The sequence below is a fragment of the Schistocerca americana genome, chromosome 1 (genome assembly GCF_021461395.2).
Source record: "Schistocerca americana isolate TAMUIC-IGC-003095 chromosome 1, iqSchAmer2.1, whole genome shotgun sequence".
Taxonomy (NCBI): domain Eukaryota; kingdom Metazoa; phylum Arthropoda; class Insecta; order Orthoptera; family Acrididae; genus Schistocerca; species Schistocerca americana.
In genome coordinates this window covers 376039368-376062868 of record NC_060119.1, presented here as the reverse complement: position 1 = coordinate 376062868, position 23501 = coordinate 376039368, and the positions used below count along the sequence as shown (strand labels likewise).

Sequence of the window (23501 nt, the reverse complement as noted above, 5' to 3'; positions counted from 1 at the left end):
GTTTCCTGTGTTTATCACTGTTCTGTTGTTTTCTACTTTATAGTGTTTTGTAACTAACTTTTGGAGCTGTTTGGCTATGCTGTATGTTGGGGCTTACTTGAAGTTGATAAAAGCTCTCATTGGCATTCCGTCTTTATGTACTTTCGGTTGACTGCGGAGTGTTGGTGCTTGTTGGTTTTTCTGTGTTAAGTAGTATTTCTGTTTGTCTGTGAGTGTGTGTTCAATGTTTTTCAGTGTTCGTTTCACATTTGCCTGGAATCGTGTAGTTGGATCTGACTTCAGTTTTTGTATGGCGTTGGTGTTTATGTATTCCTTGGTTTTTGTGATGTATTGCTCTTTGTCCATGAGTACTGTTACATTTCCCTTGTCTGCTCTTGTTATTAATACGTTATTGTCTGTTAACTTTTGTTTTAACCTTTTCATAGTAGCTGCTTCTGTTTGGTCGTTCTTATTATGTGTCTGCTGTGTTTGTTCTATTATGCCTTTTATTTCTTCTTTTACTAGTTCTCTTGTCAGTCCTATATTTATTTCACAATTATTTTGTTGTTCTTCACGTGTAAGGATGTGTTCGGTTTCTACTATGAGTTTTTCTACGTATTGATTGTTCACTTTGCTATTGGTGCAGTGTTTCAAACCTTTTCCCAAGAGCATTTTTTCATTTTCGTGTAGTTCTGTCTCTGTTAGGTTAACTAAACGTAGATGGAATGTGTGTTGGTGTTTGTGTGGTTTCACATTTAAAATGTAAATGTATTTTTGCGTCTTTTTTACTGTTAGTTTCATTATCTTCTGTCTATGTTTGTTTTGTAAATGTTTCATTGCTGTGTATGTGTTGTGTTCTGTTTTTTCTACTAGTGCCATGAAAACTGCGGCGTTTCCTACGTTTTTTGCCAATTCTAGATGAGTCTCATAGAGCATCATGTTTAGGTGCTGTTTTTTCGAATAGAGCATCTTAATTTCATGTAGTAACCAATATCGTTCTGCAAATGATTTCGACTTTTGTGCCACTGTAGAACTGTTTTTAACCCTTACATTAATGTAACTTGGAATTAAATCATTCTTTTTGCACGTTTTGTTGAATTTTATATGCTGTATCATCTTATGGAGTCTCAGATGTATTTTCTTGAACCTGTTGTACACGTTGACAGGGAATGCTTGACATAGCTGTATTGACATCTTCAACTTTTATAGTCCTGTCTTCCTCAGTTGCTTGTAATATTATGGTATATTGATAATTTTTACTTATGGACCGACCGACAGCAACTGAGGAAGACAGGACTGGGCAAACCCGTCAATCACACCTAAGCCAGCCAGCTACCAAGAGGGACAAATTCCAACAATAAGGAATATATAAACTTGAATGTCAAAGTTGTGATGCAGTATACATAGGCATGACATGCAGGAATTTTGAAACAAGATAGAAAGAACATATCAGATGTTGGAAGTATGAAACAAACCATTCCACATTTGCAGAGCATTTAAAACACTACAACCATCATCCTACAAACATGGAACAAGAAATGAAAATAATGAGAATAAGCAACCATGACAAACATCTTATACAAATGCAAGAAAACTTCCACACCCAGAAAGCCATAGCAGAAAACAAACATGTGATAAATGCACAAACACACATCAGCACAGGCTCCCTACTACACTTAATAAAGGAAATGATAACATAAAAAAAAAAAATACTCTTCCCCACACCATTTGGAGACACACACACATACACGGCCACAAAAAAAAAAACTTTTATATATATATATATATATATATATATATATATATATATATATATATATATATATATATATAGACACACACACACACAAAATATATATATATATCACACCAAAACACACACACACACACACAAATGCATACACGAACAGACCACAGATACTTCAATAGTTGCACTCATAAGTTTGGCAATAACATTCGATCTTTGGCAAAAACATTTGACAGTCAGTAACAGAAACCAAAACATTGCTTTAAAACAAGCGTTCAGTGCACGGCTCTGTGGAATGTGGAAAAAACCGCAAATTGGCGTTCATAAGAAGAAGAACAACACCAAAAACGCAACAGGAGCGTAATATGTAAGAAATTGTCCACGCAACCTGTAAGTACAGTTCAAAACATTACTACTTAATAGGAAATACCAACCACCAGAACTGTTTATAACCTATAGGCACAATGACAAAAAAGTAAATAAAATAGCTAACATATGTACATATTCCAGGCCACTGATGATGCCTTGCAGAAAATAAAGGCGAAACACGTATGGCACTAAAATTGTGTTTTATTCAGTTGCTGTCAGTCGGTCCATAAGTAAAAATTATCAATATACCATAATATTACACGCAACTGAGGAAGACAGGACTATAAAAGTTGAAGATGTGTGTTTGTATAAATTTTCTCGTCATTGTAAATGTGTCTGCAGCTCCATCCTCCCATTGCTTGGATGCAGCTTTTTTATCTTTTGGCTTTTTTATAACAGATATAGAAATTATTGGATGGAGCAATTCATAAAATAAAGGAAGAGCAACCGCTCACCTATAGTGGATCGATGCGTGGAGAGCAGTTATACACAACAAGAAACAGCATTCACACTATTTTTCGAACACTAGTTCCTTTTCCAGCAATAGTACACACATTCACACACACGCCCAACCAGACAGATGCCTACACATTTGGGTGTCTGTGTGGTTGTGTGTGTGAATGTGTGTGCTATTACTGGAAAAAGGTCTAGTTCTCAGAAGCTAATGTGAATGCATTTCCTGTTGTGTGTTACTGTGCTCCATGCATCAATATACCTTTGGCTTTTATGATTATTTTTGTTGAAACATAGAACAACTTTACTATATGATTGTAGATGCTTACTAAATATTATTTACAAAGTATCTTTGACACCTGTTCTCAGATCCTCATTTGCTATAGGTATCATATGAACTTTTCATGATTCTTGAAAGCAAGTATTGTCACACATGAATCTTTGGCAGATTAAAGTTGTGTATTGGTGTGGAACTTAAACTTAAATCTTTCTCTTCAAGAAACACTGTAATATCTCATGTAGAGTTGCATCATGTTACATAGGACATTGTGGTACATCTATTTTTGTGACATCTGTATTATGCCATTTATTGTGAATCATGAAACTTATTGTCTTTTGCAACCTGGAAGAGTTGAGATTTTCCTGCAAAAGATAGATCCATCTCAGGTGTTCCATCACTTCTGTAACTTAATTCTGCAGTAGCACCTAGCTAATTTCAGTTGCATGCTAGACAGTGTAAGTCGCTTTACAATATTGGATTTTAAGATGCTATGAATATATGAATCCAGTGTAATTTCGGGTATTTTCACTCGTATAACAAAGAGCACTTCACAAATTACTATGTGGACTGCCCACAGTCTAAGCAGTGAGACCTTTCCACCCAGACTGTTTATGCACTGTTATCCTTGCTTCTTCTCATTAGGGGGTCCTCAGCCTGATTTTGAATGTATTAGGTTTTACTGGCCCAGTTGCTGGAAAGTTAGTTTAGGATTGACTCAGGTTCTAGTTGAAGTACATAAATTCTGAAGAGTGCAGGACAAATAGACTCCTTTATTCATCACTGTGTAATTTCATCTAATGAATGAACACAGTTCCTCGCCGTACAGTATGACTGTAAGCAGCATGTTTGTGTTCATTTATCCAAAAAGTCCACCCCCAAACTCTTGCATTTTGTTTAACAGTGCCTTACATAAAAACCTGTGTACTTACTTACTCTAAAGGCCACCAGATATATACAGGGTGTGCTGTTTATAAATTTAATCTGTTTAACTGCCTATTTTATTCATGGATTAAACAGAGGAAGGACAGCTCACCATGCACCCCCTTATGAGCCTATATTTCTATAATTTTTGTAAAGTGATTATTGCAATATCTGTTTTTCCTGGCGGTGTTGTGGGTAATGTGTCCTGTGAAACCAGTTGCAATAAAATATTACTGAGAAACAAATGCTCAAATTTTTGTGTTCTTGTAAATACTTTCTTTCTCTCCTTCTATCTCAGAAGCAGAAGAATATAATGCTACTGATGAAAAAAAAATAATGTTATTACAACTTGTCACACATCTGAAGACCATATGTGCTGACTTTGTGGCAATAACTGAAACCTGAGTAAAGTATTAAATTGACAGTTACTTCTAGTTAATTCCTAAGTCATATTTTTTCGTTCAGTTGGTCCTCCTCATTCAAGTGATGATGCCATCTCTCATGCCAAAACCAGTGTTATCATCACCTGTTCAAGTGTGATCTGCTCCCTCTAAATAGTGCAAGTTAGATATTTATTTATTTGTTTGCTGTTTTATTTTAGTCTTCTCTACATACAAGAAGAGGCCAAATGTTTCACAGGAAGTGGTATATCTGAACATAACACAAAGTATTTTATCATAATTTCAAATGTGTAGTATAACTAAGCATAATGGTGTTTAAGAAAGAAAATTCATCTAAAATATATACTTACAAAAAAATAAATAAATAATTTTTAAAATGTACATAGTACCCCTGTTGCCATGTGGTTCACAGATGTAAGTTCATCGTGAACCTAGGAGGCACATGCTACTGGTCTAATGTACTATTATAATTCTAGACTTCACTATACTACATAATACTACACTACTGTAGCTGGTATCAGAATGAAACTAGAGTACCTAATTTTATCTAGAGCATTAGTCATTGCACACTGAGGCACAACTCGCGATTCACAGGAACAGTGCTGTTGTGCCACCCAAGGTGTAGGCATAGAGAGATGGCTCTTAGATCTAAGGAAATCCTTCCTTGTATTTCTTGAGGCTCATTTCTTCATTGCCTCCAGAAGTTTGTTGTAAGTGGATGTTCTTCCATGGTACATCGCATTGTCATAATGTATGATTTCTTCTTGGTTATGTCTTGGCCATGTAAGCTTGCAGTTCAGAAGCTGATTTTGCCTTCAGTAAGTTCAGCTCGTGGCAGAATTCTGTTACGTTATAGATGGGTATATTACCAAATAGGGTCCTGTCCTGGGCTGCAACATCTTGTTTAATGGCACACTCCTAGGCAGTGTGATTCGGGATCCTGATTGCTCCACATTTACAAGTGATTGTGATGCAGTGTATATTTTCTGTAAATAGCTGGGATATGTACCATGTCCTGGTAGGTAGTGCATAGCCTCCTTGGTTGGGAGGAAGTATGACGTTCTTGATATTTCTTTTATGTTTCATTCACCCATGTGCTTAATTCTTATCTACTGACAAAATTACACACACCTCTCGTCCTTTTTGTCTCACGCCTTATTCGTTTGTGTGCCAGTTTTTATAACCTTGTAACTTTCTGTGTGCTGTGTCAGTTATTGGTCTGATAGACAACACTCTGTTAAGCCTACCGTATTTACTCGAATCTAAGCCCCACCTGAAAAATGAGACTCAAAATCGAGGAAAAAAAAATGTTCCCGAATTTAATCCGCACCTGAAATTTGAGACTCGAAATTCAAGGGGAGAGAGAAGTTTTAGACCGCACCTCGAAATCGAAATGAAGTTGGTCCATTGTAACATGAGACAATGGCTGAAGATAGAGCTACAGTAGTTTGGTTCGAGTCGTAAGCTTAACAGTTAAGCTTTACCAAGTAGCCATTGCTGTGTGTCAGGTGCTCTGCGTTATCGCTTCCCGCGCCCGGGTTCCCGGGTTCGATTCCCGGCGGGGTCAGGAATTTTCTCTGCCTCGTGATGACTGGGTGTTGTGTGCTGTCCTTAGGTTAGTTAGGTTTAAGTAGTTCTAAGTTCTAGGGGACTGATGACCGTAGATGTTAAGTCCCATAGTGCTCAGAGCCATTTGAATCAGGCGCTCCATCCATTATACGGGTACCCTTCCTTTTTCATGTGCTTCGTCTGGTTTGAATCGATTGCTTATTTTGCTTTGATCTGATAAGTACCATTCTCTTTGTTATAGGTGTTTACGTCACTCTAAGCTGAAAATGCATTATTGTACTGTGTCATGCATTGTTTGTCGCATTCTGATAATGAGTGTTTACAACCTGTCGCCGCTCGCAGCATGGTTTGCTTTTGTGCGCACTACCGCCGCTAACAATAAAAAAAAGAGAGGAATTGTCTCATAAGCGAAACAATGGCAAGAGACTGCTATTTGTTGTTACTTACACTGCTGCTTTCTTTGATAATGATCAACAAGAACCAAATAATAGACTGCGTGTGATAGAAGATATTCTGAACAAGAGTTTAGCAAAAAAATTTTCTCTGTTAGAAAATCTTTGCAGACGCCTCTTTAGTACATTACATTCTGCACAGAAATTAGAGTCATCTTAGATTTAAAAATCCAGTCAGTTGACGTGCTTCATTTCTGACTGTATCACTATTCAGCAAAAGAATAATACCAATATAAACATGACATGATATGTTTATTCTTCTGCGTTTGCTGTTGTCTCACTCTAGTTTTGTAGTTTATTAGGCAGACAAGATTTAAATGAGATAGCAGCAAACACGAAAGAATACATGGCATAATGTTTGCATTCTTCTATCTTTTCTTTTAATTTATTTACTGACGCAAAGGTTTTGGCACCAGTATTTTTGTGCCTGCAAAGCAAGCCTGTATAGCGCTACATATATTCGATGGCACCTACCAACATTTTCCAGAACTTCTGCTTACTTTGCACTCGATTCTAAGCCGCAGGCGGTTTTTTTGGATTACAAAAACCAGAAAAAAAAAGTGCAGCTTAGATTCGAGTAAATACGGTATGTTTAGTTCTTTTAATGTGCCTTACATCTCTGCAGTGCTGATTTTCCATTTCTTACAGCCTTCTGAAAGTGTTCAGTTGTAGCATCTAGATTTACACTTTACAATTCTCCAAGTGGTACTGTAAATTACATTATCATAGTACAGTGCTGAAGACTTATCTGTTCTAGTTATTGAAAATCGATTGTCATTTGTTCTCCATTCAAACTTTTTTGTAGAGCTGTGATTTCTGGTAATGGAAACATTCTCCTTCTGAGTGTCGTACCTGAAATTAGAAGTCCTATTTCAGTTTGTTTGAATGTACCTTGGATTCTTTGATTCTTTATTATTGCATTTGGAGTGTTTGTAACTTACTACTTTGTATGAGCTCCATCGCTGTGAATCTGGCTTTCGAGATGTACTAAGTCTTACCGAATCATTGAAGAGAAAAACTTTCTCACTTACCTTAAATTCCTGCGCGTCCTGTTTCTCATCATATTGATCCTTATTGGTTTTCTTAGTCTTTAGTGTCAACTGCCTCACTATTGTATGCTTCCTGCTTTCTTGCTCATAATCAATTCACATGTGATTCATAATAGTAACTTACCTCTCTCGACTCTTGTTGCAATATTGCTTGTATGTTTGCTTTTCTTCTATAATGATGCGTACCCTGTGCTGCTGTGAGATATGTTGAACATAAAAATTTGCATATAGTACCCACTTCTCCCAAAAACATTGATCACCTGTTACAAAATGTCGTAAATATTCAACCATTGTATGGTGACTTATCTCCAGTGCACCATTAGATTCTGGATGATAAGCTGTAGTCTGTACCTGCTTAATCCTTAACAATTTTCGTAATCTTTCAAAAGCACCATTCAAGAAATTCAAACTTCGGTCCATTAAAAGAAATAAACGAATGCCATACCTCAATAATTATGTTCCACAAATACTTCAGTTGCTGTTTCTGCGTCTTGTGTTTCTATCAGCACTGCTAATGTAAGTTTAGCCAAGTCATCCTTAAAAGTTAACAATGGAAAATCCATGTTGGAATATCAAGAATATTAGGAGGAGGATAGATTGCTTAGCTTTCGGCCTAAGCCTTCTTCAGAAAAGAAAACACACACACACACATTCATCGAGGCAAGCACACCTCCACTATGTTCATTGAACACTTTCCAAACTGTGTCTCAGCTGTGTCAGTAATTTCTAAAAGGTGTTTGTGTTCGCTTGTGTACACTTACTTTTTTGCTGTGATGGACACTTCCATACATAGTCATCAATATCATGCTTCATTCTACATCATAGTTCATATGACTTTAGTCTCTCGAAATTCCTGTGCGTTCCTTGATCGCCTCCCAACAGATTATCACCCATCTCTTTTAAAATACTCTCCTTCTCTGGGAGACAAAATTCCTATTTGCCATCTGCTTCTGTTTCTGCTTCTGGGGTTACATGCACATGTCGTACGCTCAAGAGATTTCTTTTGCTACCTGTTTCTGCCTCAGAGTTCTCTGCATTAGTATTTTCACAAACGATCTGTTCCTGGTGTGTAAGTTCCTTTTTTTCTGTAGGCCTTATTCACTCAGAGCATCTGCATTACTGTTTAACCTGTCTGGCTTGTAGATTATGAGGGTGATTTGAAAAGTTCTCGGAACGGAATAGAAAAAAAGTACTTACATCACTGAAGCTGTTTTTTATTTTTCAATGTAGTCTCCTTGAAGATTAATGCACTTGGTCCAACGATGTTCCAGTGCCTTGATCCCATCTCAAAATTGAGTTTCCTCCACACCTGCAAAATAGTTGTCAACTTCGGCTATTAATTCTTCGTTTGAATGAGTCTTTGTCCACCAAGAAAAATTTTCAGTTTTGGGAAGAGATGGAAGTCTGATGGAGCCATATCAGGTGAATAAGGTGAGCGTGGCAACAATTCATACCTTAGTTCCTGTAATTTTGCCATGGCGACGGCACATGTGTGGGTGCGCATTATCTTGATGGAAGATTACTTTCTTCCTTGTTTAACCTGGCGTTTTTTTCACGTATATTTTGTTGCAATTTGTCCAGGAGATTAGCATAGTATTCTCCAGTAATTTGTTTGCCTAATAGGGAGATAATCTGCAAACAGAATCCCCTTCACATCCCAGAACACTGATGCCATGACCTTTCCCGCCGCCGGCCGGAGTGGCCATGCGGTTCTAGGCACTACAGTCTGGAACTGAGCGACCGCTACGGTCACAGGTTCGAATCCTGCCTCGGGCATGGATGTGTGTGATGTCCTGAGGTTAGTTAGGTTTAATTAGTTCTAAGTTCTAGGCGACTGATGACCTCAGAAGTTAAGTCGCATAGTGCTCAGAGCCATTTGAACCTTTCCCGCTGAAGGAATTGCCTTTGCTTTCTTTGGTGGCGGAGAATCAGCATGTTTCACCGAGTGAGGTGGTCCAGTGGTTGGCACGCTGGACTCGCATTCGGGAGGACGACAGTTCAAACCCCCCGTTCGGCCATCCTGATTTAGGTTTCCGTGATTTCCCTAAATCACTTCAGGCAGATGCCTTTGAAAGGACACGGCCGATTTCACTCCCTGTCCTTCCCTAATCCGAGCTTGTACTTTGTCTCTAATGACCTCATTGTCGATGGAACATTAACGCTAATCTCCAGAATGTTTCCACTGCTTCGAGTGTTGTTTTGTATAGTAACGCACCCAAGTTTCATCTTTGGTCACAAACCGGTGCAAAAAATTTTGTTTCTTTCTCCTAAAATGGGCCAAACAATTGTTCTGATATGTCCATTCTCATGTGTTCTTGATCCAGTGTCAAGAGTTGCGGCACCCATCTTGCAGATAATTTTTTCATTTCTAATTCTTCAGTTAAAATGTGATGCACTCTTTCGACGCCTGGCAAGGATGAGCAATTTCACGCACTTTCAATCGGCGATCCTCCATGACTATTTTGTGGACATTTGGAATGATTTCTGGAGTAGTGACACTTCATGGTCGACCACTGTGCAGATCATCTAAGCTCTCCCGGCCAATTTAAATTCATTTGTCCACTCGGCAACAGTTGAATATGAAGGAGCAGAGTCCCCCAGTGGATTCTGGAAATCGGCATGAATGTCCTTTGCTTTCATTCCTTTCTTTACAAAGTACTTAATCACTGCTCGAGCCTCGATTTTTTTTTTTTTTTTTTCCCACTCTCCAAATAACTACACGGGAACAACAACAGAACCATATTACTGCCCCAGATGTCTTCCAAGAGCACTGATGTGGCATGTATTTACAGGCAACAGTTCAGTGAATGTCACATGAACAACTCATTGTGCTAGCACTAACCTCATACCTTGTAATTGTGCTCCTTCAGTCTTCACTTTAGGAGTTTCGAGCTTGGATCCTTCACATTAAAGGTCCATGATAATGGCTTGTGGTATGTCACCACTGTAAACCTTTGTTCATATAGGTAGAGTCAGAATAGCTTCATTGCATATGCTATGGCCAACAGTTCTTTTTCTGTGATACTATATTTTAGTTACACAGTGTTCAATAACCTGGATATGTATGCAATAGGCAAGGCTTCACCAACTTTCTTGCTTTTGTGTAAAACTGCCCTCAGAGGTTCCTTACTCTTGCATCTTATCACAATGAATGGCTTCCCAAAGTCTGGAGACTGAAGTAGCGGTAGATTAACAAATATCTCCTTCAGTTCCTCAAAAGTGTTAGTTTGCCTTTTGCTTCATTCATATTCCATTCCTTTCTCTAACAGTTCATGAATTGGCTTTATAGTTTTGCTACATTTAATAAGAAATCCTTGATAACAAAGCCTGAGAACCCAGTTAGTGTCTTTTTCATTCGTGTGTGCAGGAAGATCTTTACCTTATCCACATTTGCCATGTTAGTTCCCTTCCTCCGGAGATCCTTTCTGCCTGCTGCTGACTGCCATCAGCCCACTGCTTTTCTTAGCCAGAAGGTGTCTGCTGCCTTCTCAGAATGGTGTCTACCTTCAGATTTCTGCTGTAAGTACTGTCTGCTGCTGCCCTCCCTCCTCCAAATCAGTTCAGAAAGTTGCACATCACCACAACTTTCTGCAGGTGCTACTGTTGCTGTATCAAAATTTATAAATTCCTAATCACACAACCTACATGGCTCCACATAACCAAACCTACCCTTGGCACCATATTTATATGTTGTGTCCCGAATGTGGATTTTGCATGGAATTGAGCGACAGGGGTTTGTGCTATAGGGAGTTCAGTCTATTGACTGAGGTGATGATGAGACTTGATTGTCTTACTTAAATTCTGTAAAGTTGGTAGATTGAATTGGAGGATGAGGAGATTAATAAGCAACTCAAAAGAAGTGATTAACTTCTAATTTCATTTCAGGTATCAGCGAGTTCCATAGCTGAAGTGCCTCCACAGTACTGGCCAAGCTCTTACACAGAAACAGGGGTGTTTTACTACTGTTCAGTCTGCTTACTCAATGCTGTGCATCCTCCAATGACTGTTTCCTGCTTGACCCTCCCCTGGTCCTAGTATTTTGTTCACCTTCCCCCTCCAACCTCGTCAGTCCGTGACATGACATAGCGCCAAAAGATTCACATCCTCATATGGCTACTCTTGCACTTTATTCTTCAATTACCTTTCAGTGGCTGAGTGGAGGGGATAGGAAGTCATTACCTGTTTGGTAAAGAACTGCCTTTTTAAGTCTCTCATCAGATTCTTATGACACAGTGTGTCCTCCACTACAAGCCTTCTGCTTTTCTCTCTCGCTGCTCACACACTCTGTTTCATCCATATATTGCATAAGGCATTTGCTTAATTAATTTTGTCTTCTTATTTATCCTTTGCTGTTTAAAGGTGTAATCACCCAGAAAAATTTCAGTCATGCGCGCAAAACAAACCTGCAACTACTTCATGGTAATAATTACTAGTCCTTTACACTACCAGTTACATAACAACTGAAATGTTTTTATCACTGTACTGCTAACTGCTATTAAACTGTTTTGCTTCATTAACTATGTCAGCTTACTTAACCTTTGCTGTCTAAGGATCTCATCTCACTAAGCCTCTCAAATAACTTACTCCACAGTCCTCAAACAACGGAAAGTCCATGTTGGAATATCAGCAGTTATGAAAAGGATAGACTGCTATTCACAATGAAGATGACACATTGTATTGCAGACAGGCACAGCAAAAAGAAAGTTACACGCTAAGGTTTCGACCAAAGCCTTCTTCAGAAAAAAGGAACACACACACACACACACACACACACACACACACACACACACACACACACACAAAGGAAGCACACATCATGCACATGACTGCTATCTCTGGCTGCTCTAGCCAGGCTACAACTGTTGCGTTGAACAAAAGTAGCAGTTGAGAATGGGCAGAGAATGGAAAGGGATAGCGTTTTGCCGTGAGCAGCCGCAGTCCCATCATGTGTGCGTGATGTGTGTCTGAACGTGTGTGTGTGTGTGTGTGTGTGTGTGTGTGTGTGTGTGTGTGTGTGTGTGTGTGTGTGTGTGTGTTTTTCTCTTCCGAAAAAGGCTTTGGATGAAAGTTTAGTATTTTAACAGCATTTTCATTGTGCCTATCTGCAACTCAGTGTTTCATCTCTATGGTGAGTAGCAATCTATCCTTTTCAGAATTGTTATTCCACACTCTTCTTTTTCCATACCCTCTGACCTGACGCTAATGGTCCCTGTGGTTGCACATGCTGTGCCCAGCTCTGTCTTTAATGCTGGCCAACTTCAAGAACATTTACAGGATTTGTGCTTTAGTTGTGGGTGTGGTAGTCCTTTACCTTATCATATTCACCCTTTTCGAACCTATATTGTATACCTCTCATTCGTACAGCTAAGTCCAGTGGTGATAAGCCTAGTATCATCATCAGTTCCACAGTACTGTTGTTCTCTGTGCAGTTTTCAGGCACAGGAGTACGCTTTCCTGTGCTCATTGAAGTGCCTGCACTGCTGTTTTGGCTGTATGAGCCCATACACTCCCTCGACCCACAGCATACAATCTCGATTGCTACTTTGTTCAGGATTTTATACTTCTCTCTGACAAACAGTATTTATATGTGCATAAAAATATTGATTTTCATTTATGTTTATACCAAGTTACCTGTATACTTGTTTCGTCTTCAGCAGATGAGCATTTGTTCTGATTAAGGGATTTCTTGAGCTTGATAATGTTTCTTTTTGTAATGTATAAACTGTTTTGTGTGCTGCTATTGTTTATTTTCCACTAATTTAGTGCTAATAGGCGACACAGCCTCTTATGTCTGTCATATTCTGAAGATCGCTCAGTAATGGCTGTATGCCAACATTCCAGAGTTGTGGACCACAAACAGAGCCCTGCAGGCAGCCTTTGATGATCTTTTTCACAATTATCGTTCTGGACATTCCAGTTTCACCTGCCTGTCAGTATAAAGATCTCATAAGCTATTATTGAGACACGTAGAACAGTCCATGTACTTCAGTCTTTTGAAAAGGGCAGCCCACCATTAATTATTGAATGCCTCAACTATATTAATCATTATTTCTAGAAGTTAGCTGTGATGATGCAGCCACAAACCTGTTGTATTGAAGTAGAAGTTTTCTTATATTTCATTATAGTCCTGTTTTGTTACATGCATAGCTAACTCCAGTAAATGCTGTCATCACAGCAGTTAATTTTTCAGGAGGGTAATTAATCAAATCTATTATGTTCCTCCCAATCACCTGAATTACTCAAAATAATAATTAATAAACCTTAGTCTGGTCGTTACAGTCACCTTGTAATGTCTCTGACAGCACAAAACACCAACAACGTGATTTTGTATTCTGCCATAGGCATAATCAAATCGGGTCATAGCAAGTGTGTGTAATTCATCTTCTTCAAATGTGATATTAAGTTCCGGTCAAGAGCAGGAAAAAAGGAGAATTTTTATGTTCTTACACATTGGTTCAAATTTGTTGGCAGAATGTTAATTTAGCTTTAACATCAAAGTCTGTAGAATACACATGACTGAGAGTTGTAAATTAAGTATTCATTGGCTGTTTTATGTTTGTATTGCAGAATAACTAATCTAAAGTACTGGGGACGAAGTGAGCAAATAATATCAAAGACCTTGCAGCTGTTAAATGATTTGTCTGTTGGGTACAGCTGTGTCAGAAAATTGGTTAAACTTGAGGAAGTACAATTTATGCTAAACAACCATACAGTAAGTATTGTAGAAACTAAAATGTGTTGTATTTCAGGGGTTTATTGAAAACTAGTTTCCACTGTGGACACATTTGCTAGTTCTCACTGTGAACACATTTGCTTGAATCAGCTGTTAAGTATTTACTAAATATACCACATGATTCTGAGAACTTGTGTGTTCTGTATCTTAAAATAAATTGTAAACAAAAATGCTTCAGCTGCATTTCTTTGTTAAATCTCTGCTCTCCAGTAATCAAAAGACCATAGTCTGATCCAAACTGGATAAATACGAGGGCTACCCAGAAAGTAACAGATTTTTTGGTCTATCGCAGCAGTGGGTGGGATTACAGCTGCCATCTTGGTGCCATAACGTTCCTATACGCTGGAGACATCCAGCGGTGATAACATGTGGTCTGTGTTTCTGCTGCTTTGCATTCTGTGACATGTTAAAATGTGTACTGCAATGGAAAATCCTGCCAGTTGTGAGGTTCATTCTGTGATCAAGTTTTTGTTTGCAAAAAACTGCTAAGCAGATGTTAAACACTGACAAAGTTAAGTGGATGATAAACAAAACAAGTTTCAGGGAAAACTTAACACAAAAGCTTTGCCTTTTCACAACAACACACTTCCACAGACAGCTAATTGTACCCGAGAGCTCCTATGGTGTTTTGGATTGGAAGTGATTGATCATCAACTGAGCAACAACCACCTCTTTCCAACAATGAAGACATGGCTCACTGCATAATGCTTTAATACTGATGCTGAACTGCATGCTGGTATAATCTAAAGGTTGCAATTGCGCACAGCAGATTTCTACAGAAAGATGTTGCAAAACTGGTGCCATGGTATGATGAGTGCCTCAATTTGAATGATGATTCTGTAGAAAAATAGCTGAAGAGTGTACCTTTAAACTGTATATAATAAAACTTGGTTTTTCTTTATTTTTAATTTCTAATTCCAAGACGTCCGTTACCTTCTGGATAGCCCTCATATCTCAGTTTCACTCTCAGGTACTGTATCATAAAGTGATCTATTTCAATTGCTTGCGCAAGGTGTTTACATGTTATGCCAAAAAAATGTTGCTCACATTATCTACTGCTGTTTGAGTTTTAAAACAAACTCGGTTAGTATCTGATGTATTGAAGTCATGTACTGTAGTAACACCTGCATCTCGTGCAGCAGTTGCATCTCCATCACCTTCTATCACTTTTTGTAATCAGCATAAGGTGCAAGTGCCACAAGAATTCATGGCACACTGCCTTCAACCCTGTCAGAGAACTGATGACTTAATATCACCACATTATCATCAACCATTGTGCCCCTAGACTTCCGTCTATTTTACAATTTATACAGGGTGTTCCCAAAATATCTTTACAACTTTGGACATGTATATTTAAAAATTGGGGATAGGTGGAAATGTGTGGTTTGCAGCATAATGTTCACAAGCACCTGAGGTTTTAGTAACTGTTGAAGAGACTTCTGTAACGTTGAGGATATGTAAGTGGCATTCCAGTTCCCCCCATGTCCAGTGTAGCATTTCCTCATTAACTTACACAATTGTAGCTCTGATGCGAGCTCAGAGTTTCTGCAGGTCCTGCACTGGGGATTGGTAAACCATATCCTTTCACAGTGCCCCAAAGAAAAAAAAACCTAATGGGGTTATGTGTGGAGGCATTGGGATCCAGGAGATGGGTCCAGCTCTGCCATTCCATTCACCTGGAAATGTTGTCCGAAGCCTTCAGAACGATCAAGGCCCAGTTAGGAAAGGCAGTATCCTACCAAAGCATGATGTCAGAATGCAATTCTTTGAACTGTGGAAATGCAAACATGTTCCAACATTTCCATATAAACAGTCAAGGTTATTGATGCCTATGCAAAGAACAGTGCAGAATCAGTTTACACCACACATTTACCTTTGGACTGTTGCACACTATTATCATGCTAAAGTGAGGGTTTTCAGAGCCTCACATTGTCAATTTACCTTCGCAGACATGTGAAAGTAAGCTTTGTCCGTGAACATCACATTTTTCAGATAGTCTTGGTCATCATTGTGGTACTCAGAATATCAGTTGCAAATGCTTTGTACTTTGGCCAATTGTTGAGTTTGAAATGCATGCAGGAGCTGCACCTTATAGACGTTCAACTTCAGTTTCTTGTGTAGCACCTTGTACACTGTGGTTGTTCGTAACTGCAACTGATGGATTGATTTGGTTGGCTCCAGATAAATGTCCATTGCACCCATACCACATCTGCACCAATTGTGCTTGGACACCCAGAACTCATCCTCTTCATGACATTTCTGGATTCCTTGAACCTCATTTACCATTGTCTAATGGTAGGACAGGGCAGTGGTGTTCTTCTGCAACATATCCAGAAGCACTGCTGGACCTGAATCTCCATCAACTATTCCACACAGTGTGCTTTCTGCTGGAGGTGGCCATTTTTATCAATAACTAACTTGCAAAAAGGAAGAGGGGGAAAAAAAACTATAGTTGTGTGTGAACATTTTGCTGCAAACCATACCTATCTATCTATCCCCATTTCGGAAATAAACATGATCAAAGTTGTAAAGATCATTTTGGAACACTCTGTTTAGTTTGCTACTCAAGTTTCATGCAATAGCAGCACTCTCACAAAGGTTTAAGCTTGAATGGTATCTTGTGTCATGTGTACAACAAACCTGTACAAGGGGTTGTTTGTAAACTTTATAAATTATAACGTCAAAAAAATCAGGCTGACGCATTGAAACTTGGTGATGGTGTCAACCCTTCTGTACGTATTCATGCTTCAGTTGACCCATTTTTCCAATTGACTGATGACTTGGTGGAGACCTTGGTTGTAGACGTTTGCATTTTGGCTGCTAACCTGGTCATTCTGGAAATGCCTGCCAGCCAATAGTTTCTTCATTTAAGGAAAGAGGAAGGCTTAACTGGTGCCATGTCAGGAGTATATTGGGGGGGGGGGGGGGGGGGGGGGGGGGGGGGGGGGGGAATGGCAGATATTGACAACCCAAGGAAGCAGCACGTATGGCTGTACCCTGTTCAGAATGAGTTGGGGCAGTCACATTTTTAATTTTGAAAATGTTGTGCAATATATTTGAAACTGACTCATGATTGATTTTCACTTTTTTCCACTAGTGTTTCAGTTGTCATATACTGGTCTTCAAGCACCAGAGCCTCCACTTCTCGTACAACACTCAGTTCTTCACAGAGAGAAGGGCCATCAGTTCATTCTTCACCATTCAGACTTGTTCGACCAGAGTAGAAGTGTCTGTGCCACCTAACCACTGTCCTATATTTGAAGGATCGAAGCTACCCTTACACCTCTTTGCTACTGTGCAGTTTGCATCACTGACAGGGATGCACCATAGTTCTAGAAGGGAGAGATTGGCACCTGGATATCTTTTGGTGCGAAGGATTGAGTCACTTGAGTGGGAGCATGCTTGCAGGGCAGGTCCCGATTGCCTGCATTTCCCTTGATAGTCTATTTGGTCAAAAGATTATACAAAGTCACAGTGGAGTCATCATGCAAGTAGGTTGTGTACATGTTTGAGCAAAATGAGAATTTTGAAGCTCAGGATTAATTTGGTATCAGGAGAGTTGTTCTATAATTAAATGGCAATTACACATTAAAGAATCAGCAATGGTAAACTTGTATAAGATATTGATGGATGAGTGGCTGTAATTGTAATGCGAGTGCACTCAGAATTTATAGTGGAATAAATTAACTGTGTCGTACAAAAGTGTTCACAAATTACAACCTCTTCCTAATTATTAGAATATTTTTGGAGAGAATGAATTGTAGAACAGTATCAGAGAAGAGACAAGGCATGCACCATGGGCTCACATTTAGAACTCAGGTTGCCTTGGGAGTAAGTTTGCCCTCCATAACTGCCTACTTCTGAATGTCTGATGCCTATTTTTCCTGAACAAGTGGTTTCATCCGTATATAACTAGAATAATGCAGAAGGCTGAAATCAACAGTACAGGTAGTCGCAAAAATAAGCAGAGTCCTCCAACTGGGGAGTCAGCAAGAATGGTGTCCCACAGGGTTCAGTTGTGGGTCTCTTAATCTTCTTAATATATATGAATGACTTGCCACTCTATATTCACAAAGATGCAAAGCTAATTCTTTTTTCTGATGATACAAATATAGTTATCACACCCGACAAACAAGAATTAACTGAGGAAATAGTAAATAATGTATTTCAGAAAATTGTTAAGTGGTGCTCTGCAAATGGACTCTCATTAAATTTGAGAAAACACAGTATATACAGTTATTTATAGTAAATGTCATAACACAAATCAAACAATGGATAATACAGGATAGAATGTAACAATATTATGAAAAGGAAAGTTGCTACTGTTGCCTTTATACTGCAGTCTTTTGTGTGTGTGTGTGTGTGTGTGTGTGTGTGTGTGTGTGTGTGTGTGTGTGTGGTCTTTCTCTGTTTTTGACGTTGGCCTTACAGGCAGAAAGCTTTATTTGGAACAGTCTCTTTGTTGTGCCTATCTGCAACTCAGAATCCATGCTATGTGGTGAGTAGCAAGTTTCATTTTCATAATAAAATGTCATAACACCGTAGCTAAATATACACCACCGGCCATTAAAATTGCTACACCAAGAAGAAATGCAGATGATAAACTGGTATATATTATACTATAACTGACATGTGATTACATTTTCATGCAATTTGGGTGCATAGATCCTGAGAAATCAGTACCCAGAACAACCACCTCTTGCCGTAATAACAGCCTTGGTACCCCTGAGCATTGAGTCAAACAGAGCTTGGATAGCATGTACAGGTACAGCTGCCCATGCTTCAACACAATACCACAGTTCATCAAGAGTAGTGACTGGCGTATTGTGACAAGCCAGTTGCTCGGCCACCCTTGACCAGACATTTTCAATTGGTGAGAGATCTGGAGATTGTGCTGGCCAGGGCAACAGTCGAACATTTTCTGTATCCAGAAATGCTCGTACAGGACCTGCAACATGCGGTCATGCATTATCCTGCTGAAATGTAGGGTTTTGCAGGGATCAAATGAAGGGTAGAGCCACGGCTCGTAACACATCTGAAATGTAACGTCCACTGTTCAAAGTGCCGTCAATGCGAACAAGAGGTGACTGAGACATGTAACCAATGGCACCCCATACCATCACGCCGGGTGATACGCCAGTATGTCGATGATGAATACACGCTTCCAATGTGCGTTCACCATGATGTTGCTAAACACGGATGCGACCATCATAATGCTGCAAACAGAACCTGGATTCATCAGAAAAAATGACGTTTTGTCATTCGTGCACCCAGGTTCGTCGTTGAGTACACCATCACAGGCGCTCCTGTCTGTGATGCAGCGTCAAGGGTAACCACAGCCATGGTCTCCGAGCTGATAGTCCATGCTGCGTCAAATGTCGTTGAACTGTTCGTGCAGATGGTTGTTGTCTTGCAAACGTCCCTCTCTGTTGACTCCGGGATCGACACGTGGCTGCACAATCCGTTACAGCCATGCTGATAAGATGCCTGTCATCTCGACTGCTAGTGATACGAGGCCGTTGGGATCCAGCACGGCGTTCCGTATTACCCTCCTGAACCCACCGATTCCATATTCTGCTAACAGTCATTGTATCTCGACCAACAAGACCAGCAATGTCGCGATTCGATAAACCGCAATCGCAATAGGCTACAATCTGACCTTTATCAAAGTCGGAAACGTGATGGTACGCATTTCTGCTCCTTACACGAGGCATCGAAACAACGTTTCACCAGGCAACACCGGTCAACTGCTGTTTGTGTATGAGAAATCGGTTGGAAACTTTTCTCATGTCAGCACGTTGTAGGTGTCGCCACTGCTGCCAACCTGGTGTGAATGCTCTGAAAAGCTAATCATTTGCATATCACAGCATCTTCTTCCTGTCGGTTAAATTTTGTATCTGTAGCACGTCATCTTCGTGGTGTAGCAATTTTAATGGCCAGTAGTGTAGATTTTGAACAGAAGTCTGTTGTTAAGGCAGAAGATTCAAAATTTCTGGGAGTGTGCGCTGATGAGAAATAGAGTTGGAAGAACGATGTTCATGATCTGCTGAAATATTTGAGTCGAGATATTTATGCAATTAGGGTTATAGCAAATTTTGGTGATGAACATATCAGCAAATTTGCCTGCGGTGCTTATTTTCATTGACTGCTTTGACGTGGCATCATATTTTGGCGTAATTTGCCATTAAGAGAAAAATCGTCTAAGGAGCCCACCAAAGATCATCCTGCAGACATTTATTTAAGGAACTGGGATATTTACAGTACTCTCAAGATACATATATTCACTTAATGAAATTTGTTGTTAATAATCCATCCAAATTCAAAAATAATAGCAAAGTGCATAGCTACAACACTAGAAGAATGGGTGATAGTCACTATTCTGGATAAATCTGAATTTGGCACAGAAAAGGGTGAGTTATGCTGTCACAGAAGTCTTAAGTCTTTGGTCATTTACCAAATAGCATTGAAAGTCTGACATAAAGGTAACCAACATTTGTAAACCAATTAAAAGAATTTTTGAATGACAACAGATGAATTTTTAGATATGACGTAGTAATGGTAAAAAAATCATATTGTGTTAAGAAATCTTATGTTAAAGTGACACATTCTATATCATTAAAAAATGTCGTATTCAGGATCTGTAGTAATGGGACAAGTATTAATCAACTGTACATCAATAAATAATACATTTCTGCCAACTCGGCATGGATTGTTACAGCATAGTTCCCCTACATATGCAGAAAACTAATTAGCACATGATACGATATTTTATCAGTGGGCTACAGAACCCCCCCCCCCCCCCCCCCCCCTCCCGACAATATACTCACCTACAAAAAGTAAAAAACTCTCTGACAATATACTGCGGTAATGTGGTGTGGGAATTTCAGACTGAAGACTTCCACCTACTAAAAGCAAAAAATAAGAAAAAAATTTTTCTTGAGTTGATTATCAAAATTTGACTACGCCTCATACATTTTGTTGCTGCTTAACTTGGTTTAGGCCAGTAGAATAAGTAGCACTTTAGGGTTCTGCATTCAAGAAATTCCTTGTGACACATCGGTCTACCTGTGTTTCATATAAGTGGCTGCAATTTCATGTGAATAGCTTATTCAGTTTTATTTGCAAACTTGGGACCAAAATGATATCTGTTGTCTTTGTTGGATGTAATAATAATGTGAAATAGAAATTTAATAATTCTTGTGTCATTCTATTCTGCAGGCTACAATGTAATGCACACGACTATTGTGTTATTTACAAGAAATAGAGCTTGATTGAATTTGTAGATGCTTTGATGTTCTAGTCTGCAGGCTGCAATGTAATGTACACAGCTATTGTATTTGTTCACAGGAAATAGTGTTTCATTGAATTTGTAGGTGCTTTGATGTTCTGAAGTAAAATATAAATTAAAAGCAGTAAAAATATTGAATTTCTGTGAAGTATATTTATCTACTTTCTGAAACCTCTCTCCTCTCAGGACACGTTCAGATTTCAGAGCTTATAGTATCAAAATTTTTGTTATGGTGAATTTATGTATGAATTCTTAAATCAGTGATCACTACATTGGACTGACTTATTTTCATGTGAAATACTAGAAAATGTGTTAGTAAGATAATCATTAAATTTGCATTAATTTCTTTTTGTTTCAGAGTGAACACTTTCCATTTTTGGGAAATAGTGTGGCTGTAAGTGAAATGCGATGCAGATCAATGTTTTATACCTCACTGGGTCGGCTTCTTATGGTTGATTTGGGTGAAGATGAGGACAGATTTGATAGCTTCATGTTACCACTAACAGGTTTGTACTTTTAATTGTGTCTTTGTGTGTAGTTTATATGGTTAGTTTTCACTCAAGAGCCTTTAATGCTGTTGTTGATTATGAGTATTATTGATTTCTTAGTGTGAATCTTTTGTCTATAAATGTTGTTACATTAAGTTTTTAGTGTGTCTGTCATTGTATGACTTCCCATTTTTTGAATGGGGGTCCAGATATTGATAAACTTGATTTTGGCGTAGTGAAAGTAGTGGATTTTTTCATGTATGAGATTGCGTGGAAGTCTTGCTGGTGTGGTGTCAGTAATTTAGTGTGAGAACAATATGCGTAATTTTTTTTAATCATCCTTATGTTATACAATATTTTTGTAACAGCATTCAGAATCTCTTAAATTATTGGTACTAGACTACAGCTTGAAGAAGCTCTGATTTTGGCACAATTTCTGACTCCATTAGTATGCAGTAATATTAATTAATAAGTAAATATTTTACACCATAATGAGGTTAACATACATTTACATGCAGGTATTGGATGTGAAGGCAACTTAATGTTGCTGTTGTGCTTACCCTCATACTGCTGCTAGTGGCACTGCCACTTCAATTTGTTCTCATGATGATACTGTACGGTCCTGGACAACTGCAAGTGATGCCAGTCTTTGTAAATATCCATAATTGTTGTTCTGGTAAATAGACTTGTCACATCTAAAATGAAGCAATTCTTATTATTCCTTTAAAACCGTCCAAGAATTCCATTCAAGTATTGGTAAGAAAGACATTTGTAATTTAGAAACACAGTGTTCGTACAAACTGTATGGGTCTTATTTCTAAAAGTTCAACCTTGAACACTCTGCTGTGACTTCAGCAGCATAAGGGGTTGGAAAAAAGGGGCTTCTCAAAACTGAGGGAACGTAAGTTTTACAAAAACATGGACTGTTCGAATATATTTAATACCTTTGAGTTACTAACAGTTGTGTTTAGTTTTAGAAGCACTGATCACTATTATTGGCATAAGATCAGTTACATAAAACAACAAAAACAGGTGTTAGAGTGGCCGGCTTGTGAGAGCGAGATTGCAGCGGTATATTGTGAACTGTGTGAGAAAAATACACGTCATTACATTATGAACTGTGTGAGAAAAATACGTGTCGCTTGCTTCACACACCATTTCATCTCATGACAGTATTGTGGAGCCAGTATGTCATGTACAGAAAAGTAATCATGTACATTAATAGTGGGACATTTGTGATGGGAGATACCTTTCATCTTCAAGATCATGTTCGGAGCTTAGGACAGGAACATACTGAAATTAGATGAAGACTTACTAAACTGTTGAACTTCTGACCCAAAATAATAAAAAGGTTTTCATTGAGTTCTATTGCTGTGCCATTAGAAATTAATAACCTTTTGTCATCTCAGATTTGTGAGTGTCTTTCTTCTGCTCAAAGTGTGTTAAAAGTGAATAGTGTTCTTTCCAGTACTCATTGTATATGTAATAAATATGTACCTACATCAAGATATCGATGGCTTCAAAAAGTCAATCCTACCACTGGGCACTTCTCCATGTTAATTAGTGCAGTCTCGTGTACCATAGGTTTAAATTTCCTTGCCCAGTACTGTCTCATTCCATTTGAATTCAATATGATAGGGTTTGAGCCTTTCATAATATTTGCCATTGCGAAAGATGTCACCCAGATGTATTCTTGTAAGTTGTTTGAATAGTTTATATAATGGGAGAAACTCAAGTTTCACAACAATACAGCTTCTTGTCTTCGCCATCAT

At 38.7% G+C, this 23501-nt stretch overlaps 1 protein-coding gene across 4 annotated transcripts in view; it reads left to right on the top strand.

Annotated features, from left to right (window-relative positions):
• Positions 1–23501, top strand: part of LOC124600531 (exportin-7) — a 243836-nt gene that overhangs the window by 138085 nt on the left and 82250 nt on the right. For all 4 annotated transcript variants that reach the window (XM_047136171.1, XM_047136169.1, XM_047136170.1 and 1 more), the window contains exons 13-14: positions 13788–13932; positions 21600–21747. In XM_047136171.1, coding sequence (XP_046992127.1) covers positions 13788–13932; positions 21600–21747 — 293 coding nt within the window. The remainder of the gene's footprint in view (positions 1–13787; positions 13933–21599; positions 21748–23501) is intronic.